We start from the raw sequence: 27,611 nt of genomic DNA on the forward strand, positions 1-27,611 counted from the left end.
TCCATTCCATTCAATAAAACTTTTTAGGATAGAAGTGTGGACCAGCCTTAGTCAGATCCATTTCACATACAGGATTCCCTGCTAATAATGAAGCTATTTAGATGAATATGCCATTATACTTCAGTTTCTTCCAGGGATGTCCACACTATTCATTACAAACTGGAATCTCAATGTAAGTCAATATAGTGTTGCCTGTGTCACATCAATTGTAGCAGGGAGATCCAGATTGTAATCCTACCTGTTTTGGGGAATCTTACCAAGCAACTTTGAACCAGTTACTTTATTTCAGCCTGACCATCATTGCAGGGTTGTTGTGGGGAGGAAAAAGGAGGGAGTGTTATGTACATTATCTTCAGTTCCTGAATGAAGCCATAACATAAATGAAATAAATAGGTATATGTAATTTACTGACACACTCAGAATATTACACATGAAGTTATAGTAACTGTATTAAATGTGTTTAAAAATTAAAGATCTTATTTGCAATTTATGTACTTATTTAGAAAATTTGTATAGTCATACTCACTCATAGTGTCTAGGCGGCTTACAAACAATAAAAATCCAGTATAAAAACAAAAAACAATACATCCCCTCCCCCAGCAGCACAGGATTAAACAAGTCATTTGATGGGCTCCATTGCACTCTGGGTTCTCTGGCAAAACCAAATCTTCAGGGCCTTACCAAAGACTGTCAAAGTAGGGGCCAGTCCATTTTCTACAGAGATGAAGTTCCAAAAGGAGGGAGATGCAATGGAGAAGGCCATTCTTCTGGATCCCACCAGATGTACCATCTTAGGGACGGGACCTGCAACATTTCTTTCCTTCCTTTAGTGGGTTGCGTGAATGTGACCAGCAAGAGATATTCCTTCAGATAACCTGGTCTCAAGCCATGAAGGGCTTGAAAGATGACAAACAGCATCTTGAATTGCACCCAGAAGCAGATTGGCAACCAATGCAGCTCCCATAGAAGTGATTTATCATCAATCAACTTGATACAGAAGCCTTTCATAGTTGTTTTATATTTTAATGAAGAAATAAATAATTGAAGTGGGAAAAGATAAAACATGAGTAGAACAAAAATGTTATTAAATTATCTATACATGCATCTTTTAATGACTGATGAAGTACTGGAAATGGTAAGGATCAAAACTCTTATCAGTCATATTATTTTGATTTCGATGTGGAATCCTAGAATGATGGTCATTCACTTAGTTTATATTTCAGCAATTAATAAATTGGATGCAATTAGGTGGGTTTACTTGTGTAGAATCATGTACTGGCTATACTTTTTATAAAGATTATTGAACAAATTCTTAATTTTAAGGTGGAAGCCTTCTCAAAGCATCATTTCACAAGGTGCTTGTAAAATCAAAACCCCTCACCCAAAGAATTTTTAAAAAAATGTACTATAAAGAAAACCTTGTCTAATGTGAAAGAGCCGATTATGTGAGTTTGAGCATTTAATTTGGAAAAATGTACTTTGGGATGGGGGAGGATTTCTTTTTCTCCACAGTGGTGGCCTTGTGTCTTAGGCTTGCTCCTTTTTTGGATCGAGGTGTTAAGAGGCGAGGTCAACACGACTGTCTCAGTGAGCAAAGGAATGGAGGTGCTTGTGTCCCTTTTGACAATTAGACCAATTGTCTAATTGGAAGGAAAAATTCTCCACTCTTCCACGGACATTATGACACGAAGCAACTAGGTGCAATCCTATCAGCGGCACTATAAAGGACAACTGCTCTTTTGTAACACCCCAACTGGTCTGTCATCTGTTTCTCCTTCCTCTCAGAAAGGCCAAGGGCCGGGCGGCCGCCAAGAGGTAGCCCCTCCACCCCCCCCCGCCTCAGGAACCAAAAGTGGCCGAAATCCGGGGCTGTGCCTCGGCTGGCCTAATTAACCCCTCGCAGCCACGTGGGATCTTGTCCCTGGCGCTCCCTGAAGCACCTCCACTTCTCGGCCAGCGTTTCCTCTCGGACAGTTGAGAGGCAACCCGCGCAGGTGTGCAAGATTAGCTGGATAAATTAAGGTGAGAAGCGGGGCTGCCTGAGACATCATTCTCACGCCCTCCTACGTGACGATCAGATCAATCAACCGGCGCTTATGGGGGGGGGGCGCACAAGGGGAGAAACGCGGTTCCATTCTCTTTAATGCTACCGCCGACTTCCAGATGCTCGGAAGCTGGAATACGAATGCTTGCATCCCAGAAGAGCTTTCGCCCCTCAGAAAAGCGAACTCGGGGACAACTTGTGAACTATGCAACTGTTAGTGACGGCGAGGCCTTTGCAATTCTATTTCCGCGCTCTCGTAGGAAGCCGCAGGCCGCACAACCAGCAGTTAGAGAGGAGGCGTGGCCGAGAATACGCAAGGGTGTTCACAGCCAACGGGAGCCGAGCTTCTACATGAGTGATCGACGTGCTTGGCCAGTAAGCGGGAGGTTTGTTGCGGAGTGGCCGCGCGACCCGAGAAGCCTATAAAAGGAGGCCAGGCGGGAGCGTGCTTTCGCCCCCCGGATAGCTGTGCGCCGTCGTGTCCGTTTATCTGTCAGGAACTGCACGGGAGGGGAGGAGCCACTGTCGCCGCTGACGACATCGGCAGAGACCGGCAGGCTCGCGACGAAGCTTTAAGGACCGGATTCCGGTTCCTTCTGGGAAAGACGAGCCGAGCGGCGTATAAAAGTGAGTCTCGGGAACCGGTGGTGGTGAGGGGGAGGGGCGGCGCTTGGTTTAGCGGCTTCGCGTGGCGAGGCCGAGTGGGACGCGCGCTCCTTCCTTCCTTCCTTCCGTGCGTCTGGAGGCGCCATCTCTCTTTTTTTTTCCCACCCCCCTTCGTAGGCCTCGCTGAGGGGGAGAGAACTTCCGTTGTTGTCGCTTTTACGCAGGTTCGAGGCAGCGGCGCACTCTGGGCTAGAGATCATGGCCGAGGTGGAGCACCAGTTTGGCGCCACCCAAAACGGGCACGAAGCGGCGGCGGCGGCGGCGGCCGAGGGATCCGTGAGTGGCGGCGACGAGGAGCTGTTGCAGCCGGAGCAGCAGCTTGAAGAGGAGGAGGAAGAGGAAGAGGTGGTGGAGGCGGCGGTGGTGGTATCCGAGGCCGGAGAGGAGGGGGACGGCGAGGGAGAAAGCGAGGAGGCAGGGCAATCGGTAGCTTCTGCAGAAGCTAGCGGAAGCCAGAACGGAGCCGAAGGCGATCAGATCAATGCAAGCAAGAACGAGGAGGATGCGGGGTAAGGCTGGCGGGCCTCGTTTGCTTGCCCCCGCCCACTTTCTGTGGTTTCCGGCGCCATGCACGGCGACAACCTGCTCGGAGGAGTGACAGGCCCGAACCCGCTGCGTTGGCTCGGTTCCAGTTTCGTCCTTAACGCTTTTTCTTGCCTTTTTTTTTTTTTTTTGGGCCGAGGGTGATTGGCGCGCGGATCCTTCCTTTTCTGGCCTTGTGTTTGCCGATGAAATAGACAATGAGCCGAAACGGGGCTGCAGCAGTCGGTCCTCCTTTGTTCTTGAAGCTGCCTTTTGTTGGCGCCATGTGGTGGTGGGGGAAGGAGGGGCGGTTGAGGCTCCTGGTTTCCTGAAATGGCAGTAGTCTAGGCCTACCCCCCTTTTTCTTTGTGTGCCATTTGAAGACAGCTTGCTGTCCTTGCCTCTCTACTAAAAGTTGAAAAGGGTAAATGAACCTTTCTCCCTAAAATATATTAAGTTGCTAGTTCGATGGGAGTCAGAAATAGCTGTTTAAGAACTTTGAACAGGAACATATGTTTCTGAAATTATTTGCTGGCAGTGTAATTTAACTGTACATCCTTCAGCAATTGCAGATCGATTAGCATGTATGCAGTTTAGTTTCTTTAGGTGATTAACTCCAGCATAATCCTTGTAGAAGTCATGCTGAGTTGTTTACTATATTTTATCTCCTCTTTTGTATGTTTTTCTTGTTCCATTAAATTTTCTTAGAGAAAGCCTGGACTTGAAGTGGATACCCACAAAAAACATCCTTTTACATAATTACATGCAGCCCAATTGAAATGCCAGGAAGCTTTAATATATCTAAAATTTGTAATAGAGCCAGCCTATTATAATAAAAAATCAAACTGGTAATTGTTTAAACAAAAAGTTTGAGTTTTGATGAAGGCAGAATGCTCAAAACTTGAGTTAGAATCATTAGTTTTTATGACTTCTGTTAGTAAACTACTTTGGTTTGCTTAGTTTTTATTTATTATCTCAGGGTCTGAAATTGAAGGCAATTGAACCACAGATATAACTATGTAAACTTGTTTTATGAAAGGCTATACATCACAAATTACAGAAGTTCAATTATACTGAGATGTGAAATGCAGGTAGTCTTCAATTTATGGCTACAATTGAGCCCCAAATTTCCATTAGTAAATAAGGCAATTGAGTTTTGCCCCATTTTGCAACCTATTTTGCTACAGTTAAATGAATCACAGTTAAATGAATTCACTTCACTGTTAAGTGAATCATGTCATTAAGTGAATCCAGCTTTTTTCTTTGATTTTGCTTATTAGAAGCTAGCTAAGAAGGTTACAAATGGTGATGAGAAGACCATGAGAGCACTGCAACTATCATAAATTCACCCCATTTGCCAAATGCTTGAATTTTGATCACGTGGCCATGGGGATACTACAATGGTCTTAAGTGTGAAAAATAGTAATAAGTTACTTTCTTCAGTAACTTTGAACTGTCACTAAACCAGTGGTGGTAAATTGAGGACTGCTTGTATTGCTATGGTAACAGTGGTCATAATTTTTCAGTGTGTCTTGCTTACCTTGTTGCAGGAAAATGTTTGTTGGTGGTCTCAGTTGGGATACAAGCAAAAAAGATTTAAAAGACTACTTTACTAAATTTGGTGAAGTAACTGATTGCACAATAAAGATGGATCCTAATACAGGCAGATCAAGAGGTTTTGGATTCATTCTCTTCAAAGAAGCAGGAAGTGTTGATAAGGTGAGTGATAGACTGAGATATATTACTAAGACTACTGCTAATGTTATAAATGTTCTGTCATCCTGATTTGTTGAACTGCTTTGTAGGTTTTGGAGCAAAAAGAACACAAATTAGATGGAAGAGTGATTGACCCTAAGAAAGCAATGGCAATGAAAAAGGATCCTGTGAAGAAAATATTTGTTGGTGGACTTAACCCAGAGGCAACAGAAGACAAAATCAGGGAATATTTTGGAGAGTTTGGAGAGGTATATAATCTGATGCAAGTTTAGGTAGACAGGATAGCTTTATCCTGAAATAGTAAAGCAAATTGTTTTAATCCACAGTAATTATAAATAGAAATATGGGATATATTACCCAGAGATTGATTTATTATACCAAGTGCAGTAGTATACTAGGTGTGCAATATACATATGTATATGCTTGTATTTTGATTTAATTATTATATCATGGCATTTCTTTAAATGGTTGGCAAATCATGTACCCCTGTGTATCATAAATCTATTTTTATATTGCTTTCTGTCCTTGTATTTCCTTGTGGCTTTTCGAGCATAGTATATAGTAAATTCTAATAGGCTTTAATTGTTTAGAGCAGCAAATGGTCATCCATAGATGAAATTTGCAAATTATTATACAAATCAGATCACACTTGCAGAGCAATAATAGTTTGCATTTGTTACATTATTTTATCAATGTAGCTTTATCTACTAAGTTCCTAGTGCTTAACAAGTTGCAGTTTTTAACATAAGACTGTTGTACCCGGAAGAAACAAGAGATTGACTATAATTACTGAATAAGGTAATGTACATAATTGCAATAAACTTGAAATATGTTTCTTTAGATTGAAGCAATTGAACTTCCAATGGATCCAAAGACCAATAAAAGAAGAGGGTTTGTATTCATCACATTTAAGGAAGAAGAACCAGTGAAGAAAATATTAGAGAAAAAGTTCCACAATGTCAGTGGTAGTAAGGTAGGAATTCCGCTTATTTATAGTGGATTCTATTCACCCTATATATCTTGCACATTGTTGGAAAGTGAAAAGAGAGAGAATTACACTGTTTATTTTGAAAGTGGAAACTGTATAGGAAACAGACTAAAAGCACAGTATATTTATTGCATAATTTTTTAGCCACGAGATCTATGTTTTTGCACTACAGAATTAGAAACTGTCCAGATTCTCTTTGCATAATCAATGATTTGAAGTAGCATCAGCACTTGTAGATGGTATTACAGTGTACGTGTCTTTTTTCCCCAGAAGTGAGGGCTAACTGTTTCTAGATAATATTAAATTTATATGCTGCCTATTTCACTTTGAAAAGTGATTCATAATATTTTTCATTATATTATGCCAAACAAGTTTTAGTTAATAGAAAAATATAATTTGAGAAATACGTAATGCCTACCATTAAATATGATTTAATATACTTTAGCAAGTTAGTGAAAAACGGCTAATTTGTATGAAAGTAGTATATTAGTTAATTTACAATTTCATGAAAACATTCAGTGGCATCTCAGACCTAGAAGCTATAGATCAGTGATGGCGAACCTTTTCGGCACTGAGTGCCAAAAGCGGAATCGCGCACCAGAGTGCCGGAAACCTGAAGACCAGGTGGCCAGCTGCTCTTCCTGTTTCTGGCGTGCATGGCCACCTGGTCTTCACACGTGCCGGAAACTGAAGACCAGTGCACGCCGGCCAGCCAGTTGTCGGGTTTCCGGGCTCCGGCGTATGCAAAGACCAGTTGCGCACCAGAAACTGGAAGAGCAGCTGGCGACTGTGCACATGCCCAGAGAGGGCTCTGCGTGCCACAGGTTTGCCATTACAGCTATAGATTATTATTCTCTCAAAAAGGAATATTAATGGCTGATATACAAGTCTTATGTGGACCACATTTGTTGATGGGGTGTGGGAATAATGTAGGCAGGAAGGGTGGAATGCGTAGACACAAAAGTTGTATTTATATAATGCTGGTATACTACTGTTATTTGAATGTCGCAGCCTGGGTCAGCTAAGTAATCAACAATATAACAGGCCTTTATCATCCCCCTTACAGCTTCTGGAACCTGTGACATGGTGCTAGATTTTTAGTTTTGTTTCCTTTCTGTTCATTAACCAAAATGGCAAACTAAGGCAAAAATATTGATCTTACCAATGTGATATCATTGGAAATAATGCCTGTTGCCCTCAAAGTCACTCTTTAAAATGCAACCACTTTCAAAACAGGAAGTACCTTTCTTTTGTTACTTTCTCTATAGTTGTTGCCCTGAACTAGGAGGATAGCTAGAAGGATAAAGGTTTCTTAAACAATGGACTTAAAATAAGCATTTTCTGTTAATTTTTATTAATTTGCTTGGATCCTGCAATAGTAAGGAAATAAACTTTTTTGAAAATCACTTGAATAAGAAGACATGCAAACATTAATATAACACTAGGAAACTTGGCCAAAAGTAGGAAGTTGCTTGATTAGAATATGGGCTGCTTGAAGCAGAAGGATATAAAGCAAAATACAAATAGTGGTAGAATGTGGAAGCATATTGTAAGAGCAGGGCTTATAGTGGGGGAGCTCGAGTGCTAGAACTTTGGATGCTGCCAAACTTCAACTGCCAATAATTCCAGTAATCATGAAAATGATGAGGGATGATGGACGTAATTCAACAATATTTGGGAGGTTCATGTTGCCCTGTTTTGGGTTATAGTCACTGTCTAATAGTTTAAAACTCATGTGCTTGGCATTCATAGCACTATCAGATGAAAAATATGTGTACAGAGGTAAGCCTTGACTAAGATCACAATTGGGACTAGAAATTCTTGTGCTTCTTAAGTGAGTTGTGCCAGATTTTATGACCTTTTTTATCATGATTGTTAAGTGAATCAGATGTTAAGTGAATACATTTTCCTTCCATTGACTATGCTTCACATGACCCTAAGATGCTTCAGCTTTCATAAATACATGTGTGTTGCCAAGTTCCTGAGTTTTGATCATGTGACTTTGAGAATACTGTGATTGTAATAAGTTGCGGACTATTCTTAAATTACTTTTTTCAGTGCCATTGTAATTTCAAAAGGTTGCTGAATGAATGATTGTTAAGTCAAGGACCACATGCACTTTTGACTATATTCATGTGATATATTTAGCCATAGTTAACCATACTTTGCTTAACCTGTTTCCTGGTTTCAGACAGCATATGGAAATTTAATCATGTAAACTGGGTTTATGCAGTTTGAGAGATTAAAGTTCAGTTTTGAAAGAGGTACTGAGTTTATAGATTATATCATATAAATTCTAGTACAGTGTTAACTTTTGTGCAGCAGAAGTGTTCTCTAGAATATTTGCCCTCAGATTTAATTATTTGGAAAATATGTTTGTAATCCAGATATTTATAACATTTGTAACTTGTGGTATGTATATGTAATATTGTATGTTAAGAACATCTATTTTACATTACAATCTTTTCAGTGTGAAATTAAGGTAGCACAGCCAAAAGAAGTATATCAGCAGCAACAGTTTGGTTCTGGGGGCGGCCGAGGAAGAGGTGGAAGAAGAGGTACGTATTGCATTCAGTACTCTAGAATGGACAGATTTTAAAATACAGGTTTTTCCAGGTGATTTTCCTTCTATAGAAGAAAGAAGTTTTGAATATAGGATGTAGCTGTCAAGATTACAACTATTCAGTATATGTGTATTTTGGATGGGATCTGGCTACAGATACCTGCAAGCATGACTAAATACTAATTTAATGCATTTGATTGCTTACTTATAGGTCAAGGCAGTTCAAATTATGGGAAGGCTCCAAGACGTGGTCATCAGAATAACTACAAGCCATATTGATCAAAAGTATTCAGGTATGCAGTGGCATGCTCTAATGCACAAAACTACTGCATATGTTTTGTACTTAATGCTGTAGATGGACATTACAATTATGTACCAAAATTAACTTTACAATACATTTCTATGGCCTGTTATGTGTATCTGAAGACTTCCCTGGAAATGTCTTTGTTTAATATTTACAGATAATAGTTGTCTAGAGAGTGTGGTGTGTAAATTTCAGCCTTGCTGAAGATTAATGATTTTATTGATAGGTTAAATTGAAATGATTTTGAGGGGTCTGCTTAAAGCTGCAGCTTCTGCATCTAGGGACTGCCCGTTGGAGTTAACCACATTATTCCAGTTGTACAGAATGAGATGCATCTTAGGGAACCAGTATCACTTTCCACCTTTTTATTTTGTATTGGTTTTGTGTCATACATTTCCTGTAATGGAAGTGTTAATTTTACTGTACTTTTTGGTACCTTTTTGGAATCTAATGTATTGTAAGGTATTTTACATGTGTTCTGATTCACCATGACATGGATATTGATGCTATTCTAGCTTTTGAATAAAAAAGCATAATACAGTATCCTGTGCCATTATTCCAGCTATCCTTTTGTAGCTCAAGAGAAAAGAAGCCTTAGAATTTCATTAGAAATGCTGGTGGCTGGTTGGATGCGTAAATTTTAGAAGTTGGATTTAGAGCATGTTTTAACCCTAAAATTGATGAAAGACCAGCAAAGCTTAATTGTTTGATCACAAATTTAAAAGTATTGAGGTAGGAAAAACCAGGAAGCAGAACAAGTATTATATTTCAGGCAAATTTTAGGATTAAGAATAGTGTATTATTGCCTTGCGTAGGAATAAAGGTCATAGGAATTTAGGAATAAATTTGTAGAATTAAATACCTAAAATACTGAAAGGCTCAAGGCTGTATTTACACACACAAGACAATATTAGACATGCTTACACTATAGTCTGCTTTTTTGTATATGCAAGTTCAATTTTACTGCTTTCAAAATCTGAAAACATGCTCAATAACATATGTACAAAACTCCTGGATGCTTATGTAGTACACTCATTATATTTGAACCTTCCCTAGGTTAATTGATCATACTTAAATCTGTCAATCTGACTGGCTTTTGTACTCTTATGTGTTTTATTAGTATTTAGAAATTAAACATTTCATGCTAAAATTATTAAGCAAATATTAAAGCTGCGTAAACATTGGATTTTCAGTACTGTTTCCAAGTTTTTTTCAACTATTCTATAGCTTCTTCCAAGCTTATTCTGAGCTATGTTACTATTTTCAGTAGATAATAGGTGATAGCAGTCCTACAGTCAAATATGGGTAAAGATCTTTAATGCACTATAAGTACATTAAATTCTACATTTAAAGTTTCCAAAAATAGCTTTTTAGCTAGATATAAGCTCAGAAGAAAATCATGCATTTTTATTTAGAATAATAATTTCTTGCTTAAATCAAAGATATTATAATGACAGCTCTGTTTTAATAGAAGTTTTAATTACATGTGTAACAGCCATGGTTAAAACTAGGTTTGGAAGAGGAAGTTGTCTCTGGAGTGTCAGACAACACAGTCACTTACCCATAGGATAAATAATCCGTTATGAACATTTTAATTGTATAGTAATCGATATTAACCCCAAATTAGAACTCATTGTTTAAGCTCATTTAACAACAGCTATGGACTGGCTCTAGTTATTTAATTTTTGACCATTTTTATATGGTAATCTGCATGGTTTGCTTGTCAGGGCATTTGAACAGTAACAAATAAGGCTTGAAAATAAGTTTTGCTTTTGACAGTTCGGTAGTTCAGTCATGCTGTGTCCTGTGAGAAATTAAAAGGCTACTGAAAATATACCTAACTACTTACAAAGATGTTGTCCACAATGATACGAGAACATTTTCAAGACTTATTTGCTAGAGTGTCAAATCCTACTAACTGAAGGCAAATTAAATATAGTTCTTCTGAAGGTGAAACTATTAACTATTGCATTCTAGAAGTTACGAGCTAGAGTGGTAGAAGTAGGTAATCCTATATCAGAGTCACCTCTGATCAGGAATTGCTAATTCGTTTAGACATAAAATGACTATTATGCAATTTTTCTGACCATCACTCATCTATTATAATCAATTGGATATCTAGCAGGAGTTCCTGAAAGACATTTTCACATTACACTAGAATTACAATTATCTGTCTTCTCCCTGGCTATGAACTTAAAAGATCACATTTTTGTTCTCTGTAATAGATGTGACAGTGGGCTTTCCAACCTTACTTGCTTTTGAGTATTTTAATATTGTTTTCATCCTATGTTTTTTGTGTCCCAAAGAATGGAAGTTTTATGACTGCTCCAGGTGTAGATAGTTGAATACTAGTACTATATTTTGAATGTTTTGATAAGTAAGCCTACTTGTTATTAATGTGCAGCATAAGAGCCTATTGAAGTTCCGTTAAGCACATTTTACCATTTTTTTAAAAAATATGTTTTTATTTGCTTCAAGTCACAGATCTTAGGGATTGAAACATCAGAGCCTGTCATAGCAAATATAAACAGGATTTTACACTAGAAAATGCATTTTCTAGTGAAATACAGAAAATTAGCTGTAGCTAAGAGAGGAAAGAAATTGCTTATAGAGAAATAAGAGGTACCAATCTGATACTGTTATGACTTTCAGACATAGAACCATCTTTAGTGATGGAATGCCATCTCAGTAGTACAGAAAAACAGGTAACATGTTTGAAGATAGTTGTTAGACATTGTCTTTAGAAAATGGGTTGCTTTTCATCAGTTACAACATTTTTGGTATAAATACTTTTTGTTCTGTCAGCTTTTTAAAATGAGCATTCTTCTTTATTTCTGAATTATTGTAATGGGAGAGCTATGCTTTCCAAATAAAAATAGGTTGTCAGCGTTGGTGACAATACTTTCTTTCGTAAATAAAACATTTCTATAAGATGTTACAAATCTTAAAAAAACAATTCTCATGAGTCTAATGTTTGGATGTTTTATTAAATAATGTGTGCCTACCAATTTGTTAATAAAATGTTACAAAGAAAATGGACTTATTAGATCAAAGGTGCTAATTGTGAAATATAGGTAGAAATAAAAATATATATTGTACTGCAACCTGTATAGCACAAGGATGACAAGCTATATTTTCTGGATAAATCATGTTAATTCTTCTCTACTATATTAAGAGTTGCATTAGTAGAGATAATAGCAATAGAGCTGAAAAATCACAAGCTGTATTGCTAAAAATGTCAGCAATTCAGTAAAACTATATAGACTGGATTATGAAAGCTTGAAGAAGGCAGAATTTTATTATTGTAGTTTTAAGTGTAGAAAAATGGTAGAATTCTGCACCATGCCTGTATCCTGTAAAAGATGGATGAAAGAATTCAGTATTCACACAGGAAAGCCAGCAAGTTAAAATTTTCATAATTTATGTTTGACATGCTTTTGTTGACTGTATATTGTTGGAATATGATTTGATATTCAGGATAATGAAATTAATGGCTTCTGCATAAAGAACATACTTTTTGTATATAATAATAGTACATGAATGCTTACCTCTTGTAGCTTTGGAAATCATTATCTAGGTTTTTCGTATCTCCAATTCTGCAGAATATTCAATTAGAACATGATTGTTGTCTGCCTGTTATTCATGGGCTAGTATTACTATTTACATATAATCGAGAATGCAAATTTGTCATTCCTGTGGCACAAAAATATTCCTAGTGGTCTTCTGATTCAAACTCTATTTATTCTCATATTCTCCCTCCCCCAAAAAGCTAAAATGAGAAATAGGATTTATTAAAGACTATCATAAAGTTAAACACTTCTTTTCTATTTAGACCCAAGCTTGTTTTTTCATTACAATGATATCTATTTTCAGAGAAAAAATTTAAGTGGTGCTAATTGGTGCATTCTCATAAGGAATTTAATAGGAAAGTCATTCAGTATAGAGAGCTTCCATGTAATTTTGCATATGTAAACACTACACATAGAACAAAATAGATCGAGTAATTTTAGTTCCTTAACTGCTTCTTTTTTATTTCTTAAGTAGGCTTAGCTCAATCTATAGCATGCCAGATAGGTAATCTAGCTTCAAAAATGTGTTATATAAACCAATTTTAAAGATCTTTCCTTTACTTACCTGTTAATATCATATCAAGTTTATCAACAACTAACTCTGCATCCTTTGTATTGAAACACAGTGGTGGCTTGAACTTAAGCACATTTCTGCCTGGCCCATCTGTGCTCAGCATAATGAATTCTTTCTTTAATCTAGAGAACCAGAAAAAATGGCTGATTTTAGTAGAAGCGTAAGTTATTTAGTATGATCATATTCACATTTACAATAATGTATGAGCTTTATCCATTGTTGGGCACAATGGGGGTTTTGGTTATGACTTGGCAGGATTTGGCATTTTTCTTAAAAACCTGTAGGCTTCAAGAGCTGTCTGGAGCATGCACTCTTACAGTGGCATTGAGACCCTGCATGACCAAGAAGCTTACATGTTCCTAAATACTTTTAAGCTGGAGTTGGAAAAATCATAAGGTCCCCTTTAAATTTGTCTTACTTCATTATGTAAGCACGGGTTTCAATATGTCATGGCTTCCATTATTGGAACGACAGAATCAATATGAAAGGATTAATTACTCTCTACATGAAGCTAGGGTCAAGCATTTGTTTTTTTGCCCTTTGGGAGGAAGCCTTCTTCAGTCTTGGCTCTGTCTCCTTGAGACAAGGTGGATCTTATTCCTTTATCAGCTTTAATCACTGAGCTAATGACAGGGCAATGATGTGTATAGATGGAAAGAAAAGTAGGCCAAATCTCAGAAAATGTTCACTGCTCCTCCCCTCCTCCCAAAAACCTACTAGTAAGTTGGCTGAGAAATAGGGCGCACACTTCAATAGTCTTGGTGGAATGATTATTTTAGCATAATCAGTAAATTCAAGATATCTGAGAGCGGGGCCTGGAATTGCAAGACTGGTTCCATGATGTGTCTGGTGCTAGTTAAAACACAGATGTGGATCACCTGTCAAAGGTCATGTCACATACAAGCCTTTCCTGAGACGAAGACTGTTTTGTAAGTTGCTCACACAAGTGCTGATAAAAAGCAAGTACAAAAATGTAATTGCCCATAGCCCTAAGAAATACCAGATTACAGAGGAAATCCTTATCCAGTTGTTATAGCAAAGATTGAGCAGTACCTTTTCACCCCCTGAAAATAGCTTATTGGCCCTGCAGCTTACAACCACTATGACACAGCCCTTTAAACCCACCAAAGGGGAAAAGCTCAGTGGAAAAGATGCCTCCTAATAAATAGGTTGATATGCACAGGATTCCATGAAGATCAAGCTGGCGTATGCTGTAGGATTGAAGAGAAAAATTTCTACCATGTCCAGGTATACAAAAGGATGTTCTGAGCCACCAAGAATTTGCAAAAATGTCAGAACTATAAAGTACCATCAAAGTAACTCCTGTCAGGATTTTTTCCCCATTTTATTTACGATTCCCAAAAGGAATTGAAAGTAGAGAATGGTGTTGAACCTTAAGGATCAGAATGAACCTATCAGGTTATGAAGGTTTAAAATGAAAGCAGATTACAGCATGGGATATCCTGGAGTTGATTTGCTTAAGAAAAGCAACAGCAAAGAGGATCAATGCAAATTTCCTGCGTTCAAGACAAGAAATTGAGGCTTTGTAACTTCCAGCCCTACTCTATATGTTCCTACTAACACTGACACACATCACTAGGGAAGCAACTGATCTGGAAACCCTCTTGACCTGTTGGAACTAAGTGAATGGACCCAGTAGTTGACACTCTCCTTCCCTCAAGATGCCCAACATTGTCAGAATCTACCAGATGGACTGGCAAGCCTTCCAGAATTGATGCAAGAAACACAAAATGTAATCAAGCAGTTCAGAAAGTTTCCGAGGAGGATTGAATACAGACTGGCAGAGTCTACTGTTACAAACACCTTACTTCATCCTCCTAGAGCAGGGCTGTCAAACTCGTGGCCCATGGGCCAGATGCGTCATGCGCTTGCCATGCCCACCCATGGTTTAGTAAAGGGGGGAAAAAGTCCCAATATGTCACGTGACACCACCATGATGACGTGAGTTTGATATCCCTGTCCTATAGGATCAGGAAAACCTTATCTTATTCTAGCTAGCAGAGGGGTGCAGGCCTTTAGGGCAAATGGGAAGCCCTTAAAGCATCAGCTGGATAACACTAATAGTGAAGGAGTTTTCATTTGGGGAAGCATATTAACATGTTTCATGGTTGACAGCTTGATAATGGTTCAACACAATTTTTGAAAAATTGATCACAAAATATGAGATCGCTGTGATTGAATACAGTTCTTAGATTGGGAAAAGGGGTTCCCTGAGGGATATAGGAGGGCTGTTCTTTATTTTCTTGCTTAAATATTAATTTAAGTTCCATGTCCAAAGACCAAAAGGACACTAAACAACAAACCCATTTTACCCAATAATTCATCTCTCCCATTCCTTTCTTATATACCTCAGATAATTATGTACTCTTTGTGAGTATATTATAGCTATCCTTAATACTTGGGAAACTATCAGAGTTTGTTCTTTCCATAGTAGCAGAAGGATTTAGACATGTAACAATCCTGAGTTAGTATATATAATCAAACTTACTAGCTATCTGTTGATAAATTCAGTATACATATCTGAAAATATATCTAGGGAGGAAATAGGGGGGGATGCAAAATTCTGGTTTCCAGGTACAGAACATTCTAGTGTTACCTAATATACACCAGCCCATCTGTTCCAGAGGTACCTTATAAATTGTTAGAAGCAAATACTATTCTCTTTTGAGATCAGATCATGTCTTAAAACTAATGAGCATTTTCTATTCTTCAAGATTACAAACTACTATTGGTAATTTGCAATAGTAACTACATTACTAATATACTACATTGCTATACACGGTAGTAACTACAATGTTACTATGATTCCCTAGATTCTGCTTTTCTCTTGGGATGTATCAATCTGGCAGCTACTATTGGAGCTCCCAGATTGATACATCCCAAGAGAAAAGCAGAATCTAGGGAACCGTAATAACTTCTTGTACATTGCATTTACAATTCTGCATACATAACGGAAAAGAGGTGTGCAAACTACTAAGTTCTCTATCTGTAATTCACTTGTGAAACGTGGAGATACTGCCCACAGATTATTTCAGGAGATAGAAGGTAAAAAGTAAGTACTAATCTCTCTTCCACTACCAATAAATTAAACTATATCCAAGCAAACAAAATATCTCAGAGTACCTTTACCTTGTTACGATGAATTCTGCTTCTTTGGTAGCAGGTGATCTTTTCTCTTGGTCTTGTACTAAATCTACACCAATAAATAGTCCAACACCCCTGTAAAAACAAGGTGAAACATGAAGTTACAGTTAGTTACAATAAATATGTGCAATTTGGGACTGCTAAAAATCGTGCTAAGAAACTATGTGGCAAGTATATACTGCATTTATTAAATAAATGGTAAATGTTTTAAAATTGATACCTGATATCTCCAATTAGAGGATGTTTAGCTTTTTGTTGATTGAGTAGTTCCATAAGGAAGTTTCCCACACGAAGAGCATGGGTTTGAAGCTCTTCTTTCTCAATAATATCCAGGACTGTTAGGCCTATTGCACAGGACACCGGATTTCCTCCAAACTATGAATGGCAGGGAGAAATAAAACAAAAATAAATTTTCTACACAGAATTGTTTGCCAAAAACAAGTACCATATGCCAGTGAGAATTTTATATAATGTAGTAGCAATCCAGTAAATACCTTATGCATGAACTATTTGAATACATGTAACACTCAAACTACACTAAGATGCATTTTAGAATGAAAATGTGGGTGACTGCTTACTGTGTTAAAATACTCTACTCCTGTTGTTGAAAAGGCCTCTGCAATTTCCTTTGTTGTTGCTACACAAGCCACAGGATGTCCATTCCCTATTGGCTTTCCCATGGTAACAATATCAGGAATAAAATCCTCTCCTTGAAGTTGAAATGCCCAAAAATGTTTGCCAACTCTGCCAAAGCCAACCTGAATTTCATCAGCAATAAATACACCTCCTGCTTTGTGTATATGCCTATTAAAAGAACAAGAAATATATTTACGCAGAAATGGAACAGATCTTATTAAATCAGTACTTCTGAACAATTTATTTAGGGTTAAAACAAATCTCTCCAACAATTGACTTTTTCCAAAATTAAGCTGCAACCAAAAACAAAATCCCACCAAGGAAAATTAAATATTTGTAAAGTTAAATCATTTCAATTTTAATTACTGAAATCTTTGGGAATTAAAACTGGATCTTGCAGAAGTTAAACATCTTAAAAGTCCTTAAACTTGGAAGTTTATTCTAAACAGAAAATATATGAATACTGTTTAGAATAAACAGAAACAGGTAGAAGAAAAATATGAATACTTACTCTGCAACCTTTTGGAAATAACCAGATGGTGGAATGATTTGTCCAGCAACGCTGGGCAATGATTCTACAAAAAGTGCAGCAAACTGAAAGTGTATATAATGTAATTAGTAGACGTATACATAATACATATGTGCATGTATCTGCCTTTTTGGATATATTAAAGCTTCTAATTCAGAAATCTTAGGTACCACAGTTGAGTAATAACTACTATAACACATAAGAAACCTTAACTATCCAAACAACTGTACATTTGAACTTTTTTCTTGCCAAGAACTATGAGTTATAGCCAACAATGTGTTTTTTTTCTTCTCAAAAGAAAAAAGTGTTCTGCCACTCAGATTCTTTAGGATGCAAGAACTTTACTCAATTTTAAACAGTTGGTCTGGAGCAAAACATAAAAAATTATAATGAATGAAGCTGCAGCTGAATACTACACATTTTTTTCCAAATTTCCTGACTTGTTACATAATTGCTACAAAGAAGACAGAAGAAAAAACTCCACTGTAAAGGCACACTGGATAACTGACTAAATTCATGTTAAAAAGAAACCCAAAATCATAAATACAGAAACTTTAAAGACAATTTTACCTTTCTGTTTTCTTGGTGTGCTTTGCCAATAATTTTTTTCATTTCATCTGCATATGCTGTGGCTGGATCCTTATGATTTTCTCTATATAATCCTCTGTATGTATCAGGAAGAGGAGCCTATTCAAAAAAATAGCTGATTAGACCTCTTGGTTTTAGGTGAATTGGAAATAAACAAGAAAAGGGTTAATATAGTCTCTTATGCCTACCACATGGACCCATTCCTTTTGGCCATCTAGATTTCTGAATTTGTATGGACTTATGTCAATCAAAGATGTCAGATGTCCATGATAAGCGCTTAAAACAAAACACAATAATCCACAGAAATACGATAAATTCTACCTTGGTTTAATATTAGCACCAGAAAATTGTACACATCCAGACTGCCAAACTGAAGCACCTACTTTCTAATTTATAATACTTTTACATATCTCAGCTGATGTCCTAGAAAGCAAACAGTTCCCATAAAGATACATTTTCAAAATTCTACTTTATGTATGTACATTAAATGCAAGTTGTAATTCAAAATATGGGCTTTGGGATCATGTACTTTGAAACTAAATGGATGTACCTAGATTAGGAATTCAGTTTGTTTGATCTTGGCTTTTTGGAAGACTAGGAAGATTCAAGATAAAAAAAAAGAGTGTTAATAAACTTAAAAAAATACTGATAACCTAAATATGTCTTAGTATGAAATATAGGTTAAATTTTAGGTATTTGTGACTTCAATTACTATTGAAAGAAAATAAAAATTCTTGAGCCAAACTAAACTTCTGATAATTATAACAGCATGTTCTTATAGTTTTCTAGGGAACAGTGTGGAAGTGATTAATACCCCTTTGTCATACTTTTTAAAAGCTTCCTAATCTAACCTATATCCCTCAGATTCCCTGGCAGCATTTTCTTGTCCAAGTTCTGGACACGATCCCGTTTAGGTTTTTCGAAGTTCTATTAAGGTTGATTAGGTGCTGTTAGCTGAATTGGACATAGTAATATAATGGTATTTAAAACATTGTATATACTTACTGGTCAATAACAATAACGTCTTTATGCTTTGTATATTGCCGTGCTAGTCTCAGAGCAAGATCATTAGCTTCTGATCTGTAATGGAAAATTCTGAGATTTTCTCATTGTTCATATTCAGTCATCTATAAACCTGAGTAGTTTCATATGTATCAAATGGGGACATACTGGTATGGAAATATGACCAGTGTTAGATGTATGTAAGTTTTAATAAACTTTAGTTGAATGGTTAAAAGAAAAAAATATGGATACAATAAACATAATTTTAAAAGAGAATTTTACATTTATTTATATGCAGTGTTTCATTACAGTTGCTAATTAAATGTTTGATAAAAAGCCTTTTGATTATAGAAAATAAGGAAAATATGAATGTCTCCCCCCCCCCCAAAATGGAAAATGCATTTTCATTCATTTTGACTAAAGAAACAAATACTGAAGTAATATAAATACCAAAGAAGCAAAGATGTGATTATCCTGACAAACAGTTCCGTGGGGGGATAACAAATGTCAGTTCTCTTGTTCTGCAAAGATGCCTGTATGATCTATTGATTAATAAATACACAAATCCTACCCTGAATTCAAAAAATAGAAGACACACAACTTCTCCGGCAATGTTTTAGAAAGTCTCTGTGCATAATCCACCAAATTGTCATGCAGATACCGAGAGTTTGTATTTAGCAGTAGATTCTGCTGATGAGCTGCTTTGACCACTTCAGGATGGCAGTGCCCCACTGAAAAAATAAGGGTGAGAAAATAGCAATTTCAGTGACCATTCATGCAGTTTTAAGACTACGTATGTAATTCCTCAGTTATTTTATTTCCAGCCTAATCTTGGGAAATCAAAAGGCAAAATTTCATGATGTCACTTCAGCTAGGGGTGCACTTCCATAGAAAAGTAGAATGACTTCCTATTTTGTCTTGATCACCAAACTTTTAAATATCAACTATAGCCTTTATTTTTCTAAATAATTCTGAATCATTGTTAGCATATTTATTCTTACTCCACAGGGTTTGAATTAAGTGAATGAATGGGTGCAGATACTATCTATGAGAGCAAACACAGGCCACATAAAGTTACCATTGCGGATGGATGATATGGACAAGTTAAACCATGGAAAAGGAAAGAATCAAACACAAACATTTTGAAAGTTTAGAAAGGACTGGAGTTAAATTTACCTGACTACACAGGTTAGACCTAAGAGAGTTTACTAAAGAGAACATAATTTCACACTTGCCATGAGCAACATTATTGATACAGTCAAGGTACTGGTTTCCATTTTCATCATACATATATTGGCCCTTTGCCTGGATAATCTTCACTGGATCTTCTGGAAAAAAAAGCTTGCAGGATGACCTTTAATGGAAGTATTTTTAAAAAATTAACTTAATTGGAACATATTAAAATTTTTATCAATGTATTGCAGACTTGAGGTAATAAATCAAAAATGATTTAATTAGCTACAATGATACAATAATCCATCCGTTTTAATCAAATTCTAAGGAAAATGTTTTTGAACTGAGTTTTGTCATTCCTGGTTGCAAGTAATTTGAGCAAGTAAAAGTCACTTTCTTTAAGCATTTTTAGCACGATTGTATCTCGGAATACAATTCTTTATATAATTGATCTGTGGAAGTCTTAACAGAAGCACAAAGTCAGGAACTTGTTGAGGTGACATTTGTAATGCATATTTGTAGGAGATGTGACAGTGAGTAATACAAAATTTTGGGGTTCAATTGTGGTTTTAAATCGAGGACTATCTGTACTGAAAATATTACTTGTTTTAAGACCATAAGTATAGTTCCGCTGGATCAGGGCAAACCCTTTCTTGAACCATTTTGTTTCTCACAGTGACTAACTAAATGCCTCTGGGGTATTCTCATTGCATTAAGAGGCATATCCCTCCCTTGCAGAGTTCCCAAGCAACTGGTATTTGGGGCAAGCCAACACAGAAGTAATAATTGTTTTTAGGACTACTGGCCTTGATGGACTTACCTACTGATGTGGCCTTAGGTATGGAAGTAAGCTGTCTGTTTGAGTCCTCTTGATTAGTGCTTTTAACAGACTTACATATTTCTGAACAGGGCTTATATTAACGAGGGTGTGTGTGTGTGTGGATAGTTTGCAGGCAGTTACAGTTATATTGGATCCTGAGACAATGTTTCACAATAGACTTCTCAGGAAATCAAGTGACCAGGCTTGGTGGATGCAATGAGTACAAGATGGATAGAAATGGGATTTTCTATTGTCTATATAGCCTGGGTATACAAACGTTTTGGCTTGCCTAGGCTACTGAGTGAATAGGAATTGTCTTTTGCTGCATATCAGATATCGTATATAACATAGTTAATGTATATAAATCATATACATTGTGGGGCCCCATGAATAGCTGTCCAGGGGCGCATGCAGCCTGTGGGTCTTATTTTGGAGATGCCTGATGTGTAGTGGTTTTCAAGCTCCTATGACCATACTTCACTGTGCCATTAGTAATGAAAGGACCCTAACTTTCAAGCCAAGCCAGCACTGCTGGTTGGCTTTTAGTGTGCATACTCCTAATACAAACATTCCGATTACAGTCATTATGCCCTAACAATACTTTTTGGTGCCTCCAGCAAGAGAATTACAGTGATGTACCTTGAACTGTCCTTGTAAGTAGAAGGACAAAACGCCTGTAGTTATGAAGTTTACTTATGTTAACCCACAAATATATAAACAAACCAACCACTGGGTTTTCAAATTATAGATAAACACTCAATTACACGATTATAATTATTACAAATTGAAATCGTCTGCTGGTTCCCCGGGGAAGAATCACGCCGCCTAGATGCTAGACTATTTTGTACCGCCGACCCGAGTGCTAGGGGAAATGCTCGAGACGGAGATAGGAATCAATCTGGGCAGCGCGGGGCAATCGGGTTGATCTCACGGGTGAACATGTAGATGGGGGCCCATAGCGGATCTACGCGGCTGCCGCCTTTAGAGCCGAAGCAGCAAGACGCCCCCCGGAGATGAAGGCGTCGCGCCAACCCGCAAGCAGCGGAAGCGCAGCGCGCGTGTATTGCAGCGGCTCCCCCTTTACTGCGGAATGAGCGGGTGGGTGGGCGTCTGGCACTTTACGACACAGGATGGTCTTTTCAAGGCCGGACAGGCTTTGCATCCGCCGCCGAGGCACCTACCCGATGAACTGCTTCCGTAAAGCCAGAGTCTGCTGGCGGCTGCGAGGCTCGGAGCTCATGGCTGTCTGGGAGAGGAACCGTAGAGATAGAAAAGGTTAGCATAGGGGGAATCCACGGGCAAAACCGCTCTATAGGTTAAGCGACGCCGAAGCCCTGCGTTCTCTCCGCCGGTCAGCACTCGGAGCGCGGGGGAGCTGAGGTCGCCGCGGAGGACTCCAGTTGCGTCTTTTAACCATCTACCTGGGCTGAGTTTGGAAATGAGAGTTTTCTCAAAGCTTGAGCCAAACTGAATCTGCTGAAAGTTGTTCCGACTTCCTCCAAAGCGAAGGGAGCGCGCGTCTCTCTGCTACTTAATTTTGGTAGGATTTGAGGGTCGAAGCTAACTGCCTTGAGAAGCCTGTTTTTTCTCTTTTTAAAAAGAGGCGCCCATTCTACATTTATGCGGCCGGAAGCGAGCGAAACGCTTCGGTCGTTTGTATTTGGAGTAAACTACCACGCGGGACGAGGGGGAAGGCGATTTAAACTATTGCCAACTCCTGCGGATAGCGGTTTCAAGGCCGTTTATAGATGAGAAGCAGTCAAGCGGGCGAGTTTTCCCTTGTTTTCCCCTTGTTTTCAATGTTGCTGTTGAAGGGCTGCATCTTTGCAAGAGGCAGCAAAGTAACCTTTCCCAGAGTTGTGCATCTTTTCACCAGTAAAGCGGAAAATGAAGGGAAAACACGCTTGCCCTGCCCTGGCAAACTGTCTGACGTGGTTACCTCGTAATCTTTTGCAGCCGTCCTATATGGTTGCAAGGATTGCGTTACCTAACCGACGACTTGGAGCGCAGATCCCATAATAGTCAGACCCCATGACTAATGGGCATTTTACATAAATTATACGGCCATGCGTTTAGCAAGCGCCGTAAGAGGAATCGAGTATTTTTATTTTTTTTTTACTGCAGGTACTAGAACTAAATAATAATCTGCCTCGGCGATTTGACAGGCGTTTTGTGAACAGATAATATTGTTCTTTTTCATTAACTCAAGGTGCAATTCTCTGCGTTTACCTGGAAATAAATCTTACAGAACGAGGCGACTTACCGTACTTTTGAGTAGATCGGTACAGAGTTGCACTGCCTGTTTCTTTGCAGGGCTGACTTAGCAAAATGGCAGTTGCCGAAATGCTCCAGGCTGGCAAAAAGCTGACGAAGATAAAAAAAAAAAAAAAAAGTAGGACGGGGTTAAACAGAAAGTATATCTGGAGCTGTCCTCCACAGTAAAACTCTTCCAGCTTTTCTGCAGGAAATATAAGATGTGGGTGTGAGATATATCCGGGATTGATAAGACTACTGTAGCTCATTATGTTGTATCACTAAGATGATTTTTTTTAAAGTAGGAATTTCTTCCTCATATTTGGTATCTGAAATAACCCAGCACCATGGATTTTGGTGGTTTATTTTCTTTGAGAGGTATCCGTAAGACTGGTTGACATATACATAAAAACAGTGTGTATCTAAAGATAAGTGAATTAATGCCTTATTCACAATTCAGAAGACTAATTTGCAGAGAGGAACATTTCATCTTTCTTGCACCACAGCTCAGGGGATTCAGGAAAATGGCAGATTTTCTATCAAAAATTGATTTCTCAGTAATACTTCAGTCTATCCTGATATTTGTGGCTTTACTTAACATTTGCTTGTGTTGATACCATACTTGCTTTGTTTTGGGCAAAGATCAGAAATTTATTGATATATTTTCTTCATATAATTTTGACTTAAATCAAGAGCAAAGCAAAACATCAGCAAGCATTTTCTGGGCCAGTGACTTAGAGAATTGGAAAACACCTTAGCATGAAAACCATTTCTCTCTTGTTTTATTAGGGTCTTGCTTTATGTACAAATTAAAACAAAATGGAAGACAGCATTTAAAACTGGTTCTATTTGAACTTTAATCCCATCTCACCAACTGGCCCAAAACTGTGGTGTTGAAATTTGTTACCGTGGGATGGTTCTGGAATTTCGGGAGAGGTTTCTGAGCAGGGATTCGTTCCAAGGGTAGAAATGAGTGTCATTTGCCTAACAAAACTGGTCTGTTCTTGTATCCCCTCTTGCATTTTTGGAAGAATGAAAAGGAAATTTCGTGATCCTATATTGGCAATTCCTCCATATTTTGGAAGAAAATTTTAGAATACTGTGCCTTGCCCACTTTTGTATAAAACAGTTTAAGGTTTAGTATGTTGTAGAAATATACCCAATTGCACTTTATTCAACATAGGAGAAGCCAGTGTCATATAATAATTGAGGTGCGGTTACAGGACATTAAGATTGAAGTCCATCCTTAACAAAACCAATAAAAGACTATTAGTGAACTTTGAATCAATCAAAGTCTTTCGGTCTATCTACCTCTCAAGATTGTTATGAGTAAAATCAAGAGAATAAAATATTACTGTGTCCAAGAATTATGCACACTTTAAAACTGTTCAAGTGCTTTGTATCTGGTAAAAACATAACTCCTCTGGAGTTCATTAAAGCACAGATTTTTGTTTGTCTGTGCAAGCTTGATAAAAGATGTTTCTGCTCTAATGAATCATATCAATATAACACTGTCTTTAAGGCAACTCTTAAACCATCTGCATTTATTTTCCAGAACTCTGCAGAAAACCATTGCTACTTCATTGAGTAGGAAACATATGCAATAGGATTTATATGCAGTCCAGAGCACTTCTGGGTGACTTTTGAAATGTAATTACCTTGAATACCTGGCTAAAATGCTGTAGTATACATTTAATCAATAGCAAATAAATCTTTGTTAAGCAAAATGTATTATAGCAGGTTGTGTAAACATTCCAATTATATATGTGCTATGTTACTAGAAGCTGCTCTATTTCATCGGTAAACTGCTCTGTAAAAAATAAGAGCAGTGTATTGTGATTTTGGTTTGAATTTGTAGAACAGAAGCAGTTTATACTGTGTAAGAATTTTATTTAAAGTCATGAATTCTTTTTGGGTAGGTGGGGATACAGTGTGGGATACAGTGACAATCCCAGCTCTGTTAATGTTCTCCATTGTTTTCTGTGGGTAACAATTTTCTTTTCTGGGTTAAATTAGTTTTCCTCCATGATCTGTTGTTTGTCTGGTTTACCTTTTTTCTTTCTATGTGTAATCAGATCAGATCAAATCAAATAATCTTTATTATAGTCTTTGACCAGCCTTTACAATAAAATGAATACAATAAAGGAAAGAAATAGCTTACCACAATAATTTGTTATTGGGGAAGGGAAAATAATAGGAAAATAAAACAATGTATCTAATTAAAAGTTTTGCAGTTGTATAACGTGATGAAGATATTGGGCCACCTGATGTGAGAGTGAGGGGTTAGCATCCCTTAAAAATAATAAATATAAAATTGACAGTGTGGCCTTTGTATTTGAAGTGATCTTAGGGCCCCATATAAGGACATGAGTACAAAAGCAAACTCTCTGCAAATAAGGAGTCCTATGAAATCTTCCCGCCAGTAGAGTTAATGAGAGGGCAACAAAGCGAGATGTGGAAACAGCCCATCCATAATAGTTTAGATTGTGTAGTTACCCCACTTACGTCTAACATTTGGCGATAGAATTCAGCAGCACTAGTGATGTCATTTTGACAACCAATGCCCCTGATACTCTGTCTCACTATTGATTTGGCCTTCTCCAGGGTTAATTGGCCAAATATTCAGGAGAGAGACCAAGACCGCAAAGTTCTGCTATACAGATGCAGTGCCAGTGATAGAGTCAGATTATTAAGTCTTGACAGCAGCAGAGGCATTAGGCCTGTAACATGATCCTGATTCCTGAGATTAGAATCCTAGTGTAGAATTCTGGCTCACATTGCGAGGAGTTCGATTCCTTTGATCCTGAGAGAATCAAGGTTGACTCAGCCTTCCATCCTTCTGAGGTCAGTAAAATGAGGGCCCAGTTCGTGGGGGGCAATATGCCGATTCTGTAAACTGCTTAGAGCTGTGATGGTGAACCTATGGCATGAGTGCCAGGGGTGGCACGCAGCACCCTCTTTGTGGGCATGGAGCCATCGTCCCAGCTCAGTTCCGCCGCGCATGTGTGCACACCTCCTGCCATCCAGCTGGTCTTCGGGCCTCTGCTGTGCATGCGCGGGGGGTGGGGTTCATGTGTGGGAAGCGCATGCAGGCTCAGCGTGGCATGTGAGGCAGATGCGCATGGGCGTGGTGCATGTGGAGGGCATACATGCATTGCATTTTGGAGGTTCAGGCATGCACACATTTGCACGTGCACGCTTTGGTCACTTGGTTGGGAAAAGGTTAGCCATCACTGGCTTAGAGAGTGCTGTGAATCAGTTATAAGTCTAAATGCTATTGCTATCTGTAAGCAATGAATGTGCTGTCCCTGCTTTAGGTTCCCCCCCCCTCGCCCCATCTTTCTTAATTTCCCCTCCCCTCTAACAATCTGTATAGCATTGGATAATATGTGGCTGAAATTGTGCTCTGCTGTGCTGAAGATTTTTTGGGTAAATGTAAACCGCAAAGTTAATCCAAGCCTGCTGTCCCTATCATTCTCCTTGGAGAATGGTTGGCGCTGTTTGGCTGAATAATCTGAATTATTATTACTATATAAGATTATTATTATCTAATGTTTGTAAATAAAATAATCTTCAAGTAATTATTTCAGAAATATAGGCCTAGTTAATATAACACTCTTTTTGGATTGAAAAAATTAATATAACTCTTATTTTTACTTGAAATATTTGCTTGAGATATAATCAGTTACAAATGCTGCAGTATAGAATAATCATAGAAAACAATCGGTACAAGAAGCAGTTTATTTTAAAACTGTTCAAGTATCAACTCTTACTACAGATTAAAACACAAAACAATCGATACACTGCCAGATAATGCAGTGATTGTTGTAAAATTTACAGAACAAGCAGTACAATTCTTAATAATGAGTAATACTGTATTAATGCCTTCATTTAAAAAATAATTGTTCCCCTATATTACAGCTAGATATACCACTTCTTTTGGCATGTACACATTAGAAATTATACAAAGAAATCAGTAACAGTGAGATATGACTGCTGTATAAAATATTACCCTCTTTGTTTTGAAACAAAGCTTTACATTTTTTTGAATCTCAGAAGAGGGTTTCCAATATAAACATGAATTACATTCACAGTTATGTTTGCTTTGTATCTGTGTCTAATTTATTTAATGTCTTGAGATTATTTGCATGAAAATAAAATGTAGATGGTCAGTTTAAAAAATTAGATACCACATTTATATTATACCTATTCAGCTTAAGCTGAAATGAAGGAAGTTTGAATTAATGCATCTTACCCTGACAGTTTAGATATTGTATCCACCTACCATGACTGAATTTATCTTCCTGCAATTCTCAAATCTAGATTTGGGAAGTGGAGGAAAGAGACATTCCAGGTTATCTTTGGAGAATGTGTGGTGGAGAAAGACAAAGATAACTTCCCTTGCATGCATTGCTGGTAATGAGTTAGGTATAGCCAAGGTAGCTGCTTAACATATTCTCAAATCTGGACTAGAAGCCAGTCCTCTGACTTGTACTACC

At 37.8% G+C, this 27,611-nt stretch overlaps 2 protein-coding genes across 8 annotated transcripts in view; one reads left to right on the forward strand and one right to left on the reverse strand.

Moving 5' to 3' along the window:
* The first annotated feature begins 1,758 nt into the window (after positions 1 to 1,758).
* HNRNPAB (heterogeneous nuclear ribonucleoprotein A/B) overlaps positions 1,759 to 27,611 on the forward strand; it is a 31,702-nt gene continuing 5,849 nt past the window's right edge. The window contains exons 1-8 of one of the 6 annotated variants that reach the window (XM_087887482.1): positions 1,759 to 2,671; positions 2,875 to 3,219; positions 4,783 to 4,951; positions 5,038 to 5,196; positions 5,790 to 5,921; positions 8,407 to 8,494; positions 8,711 to 8,792; positions 24,668 to 25,265. In XM_087887482.1, coding sequence (XP_087743608.1) covers positions 2,909 to 3,219; positions 4,783 to 4,951; positions 5,038 to 5,196; positions 5,790 to 5,921; positions 8,407 to 8,494; positions 8,711 to 8,778 — 927 coding nt within the window. In that variant the 5' untranslated portion in view covers positions 1,759 to 2,671; positions 2,875 to 2,908 and the 3' untranslated portion in view covers positions 8,779 to 8,792; positions 24,668 to 25,265. Of the gene's footprint in view, positions 2,672 to 2,827; positions 3,220 to 4,782; positions 4,952 to 5,037; positions 5,197 to 5,789; positions 5,922 to 8,406; positions 8,495 to 8,710; positions 9,996 to 19,874; positions 20,313 to 24,667; positions 25,266 to 27,611 lie in introns of those variants that run through there. The other 5 variants (XM_087887481.1, XM_034403231.3, XM_087887484.1 and 2 more) reach the window with 5 other exon arrangements.
* On the reverse strand, positions 11,766 to 23,338 carry LOC117655608 (5-phosphohydroxy-L-lysine phospho-lyase-like). 2 transcript variants are annotated; one of them, XM_034403201.3, is made up of 14 exons: positions 23,123 to 23,338; positions 22,041 to 22,105; positions 20,102 to 20,220; positions 19,438 to 19,597; positions 18,870 to 18,944; positions 18,053 to 18,140; positions 17,847 to 17,963; positions 17,259 to 17,341; positions 16,690 to 16,915; positions 16,332 to 16,486; positions 16,097 to 16,186; positions 12,938 to 13,068; positions 12,352 to 12,399; positions 11,766 to 12,156 (listed from the first exon to the last, which is right to left on the reverse strand). In XM_034403201.3, the coding sequence occupies exons 2-13, from the start codon at positions 22,097 to 22,099 to the stop codon at positions 12,377 to 12,379; spliced, it is 1,326 nt and encodes a 441-aa protein (XP_034259092.1). In that variant the 5' UTR covers positions 22,100 to 22,105; positions 23,123 to 23,338; the 3' UTR covers positions 11,766 to 12,156; positions 12,352 to 12,376. The 2 variants fall into 2 exon arrangements, with proteins under 2 accessions (XP_034259092.1, XP_087743605.1); XM_087887479.1 differs by lacking the exon at positions 23,123 to 23,338 and adding an exon at positions 22,281 to 22,467.

This window comes from Pantherophis guttatus, chromosome 2 (genome assembly GCF_059756535.1).
Source record: "Pantherophis guttatus breed Tessera chromosome 2, ASM5975653v1, whole genome shotgun sequence".
NCBI classification, from domain to species: domain Eukaryota; kingdom Metazoa; phylum Chordata; class Lepidosauria; order Squamata; family Colubridae; genus Pantherophis; species Pantherophis guttatus.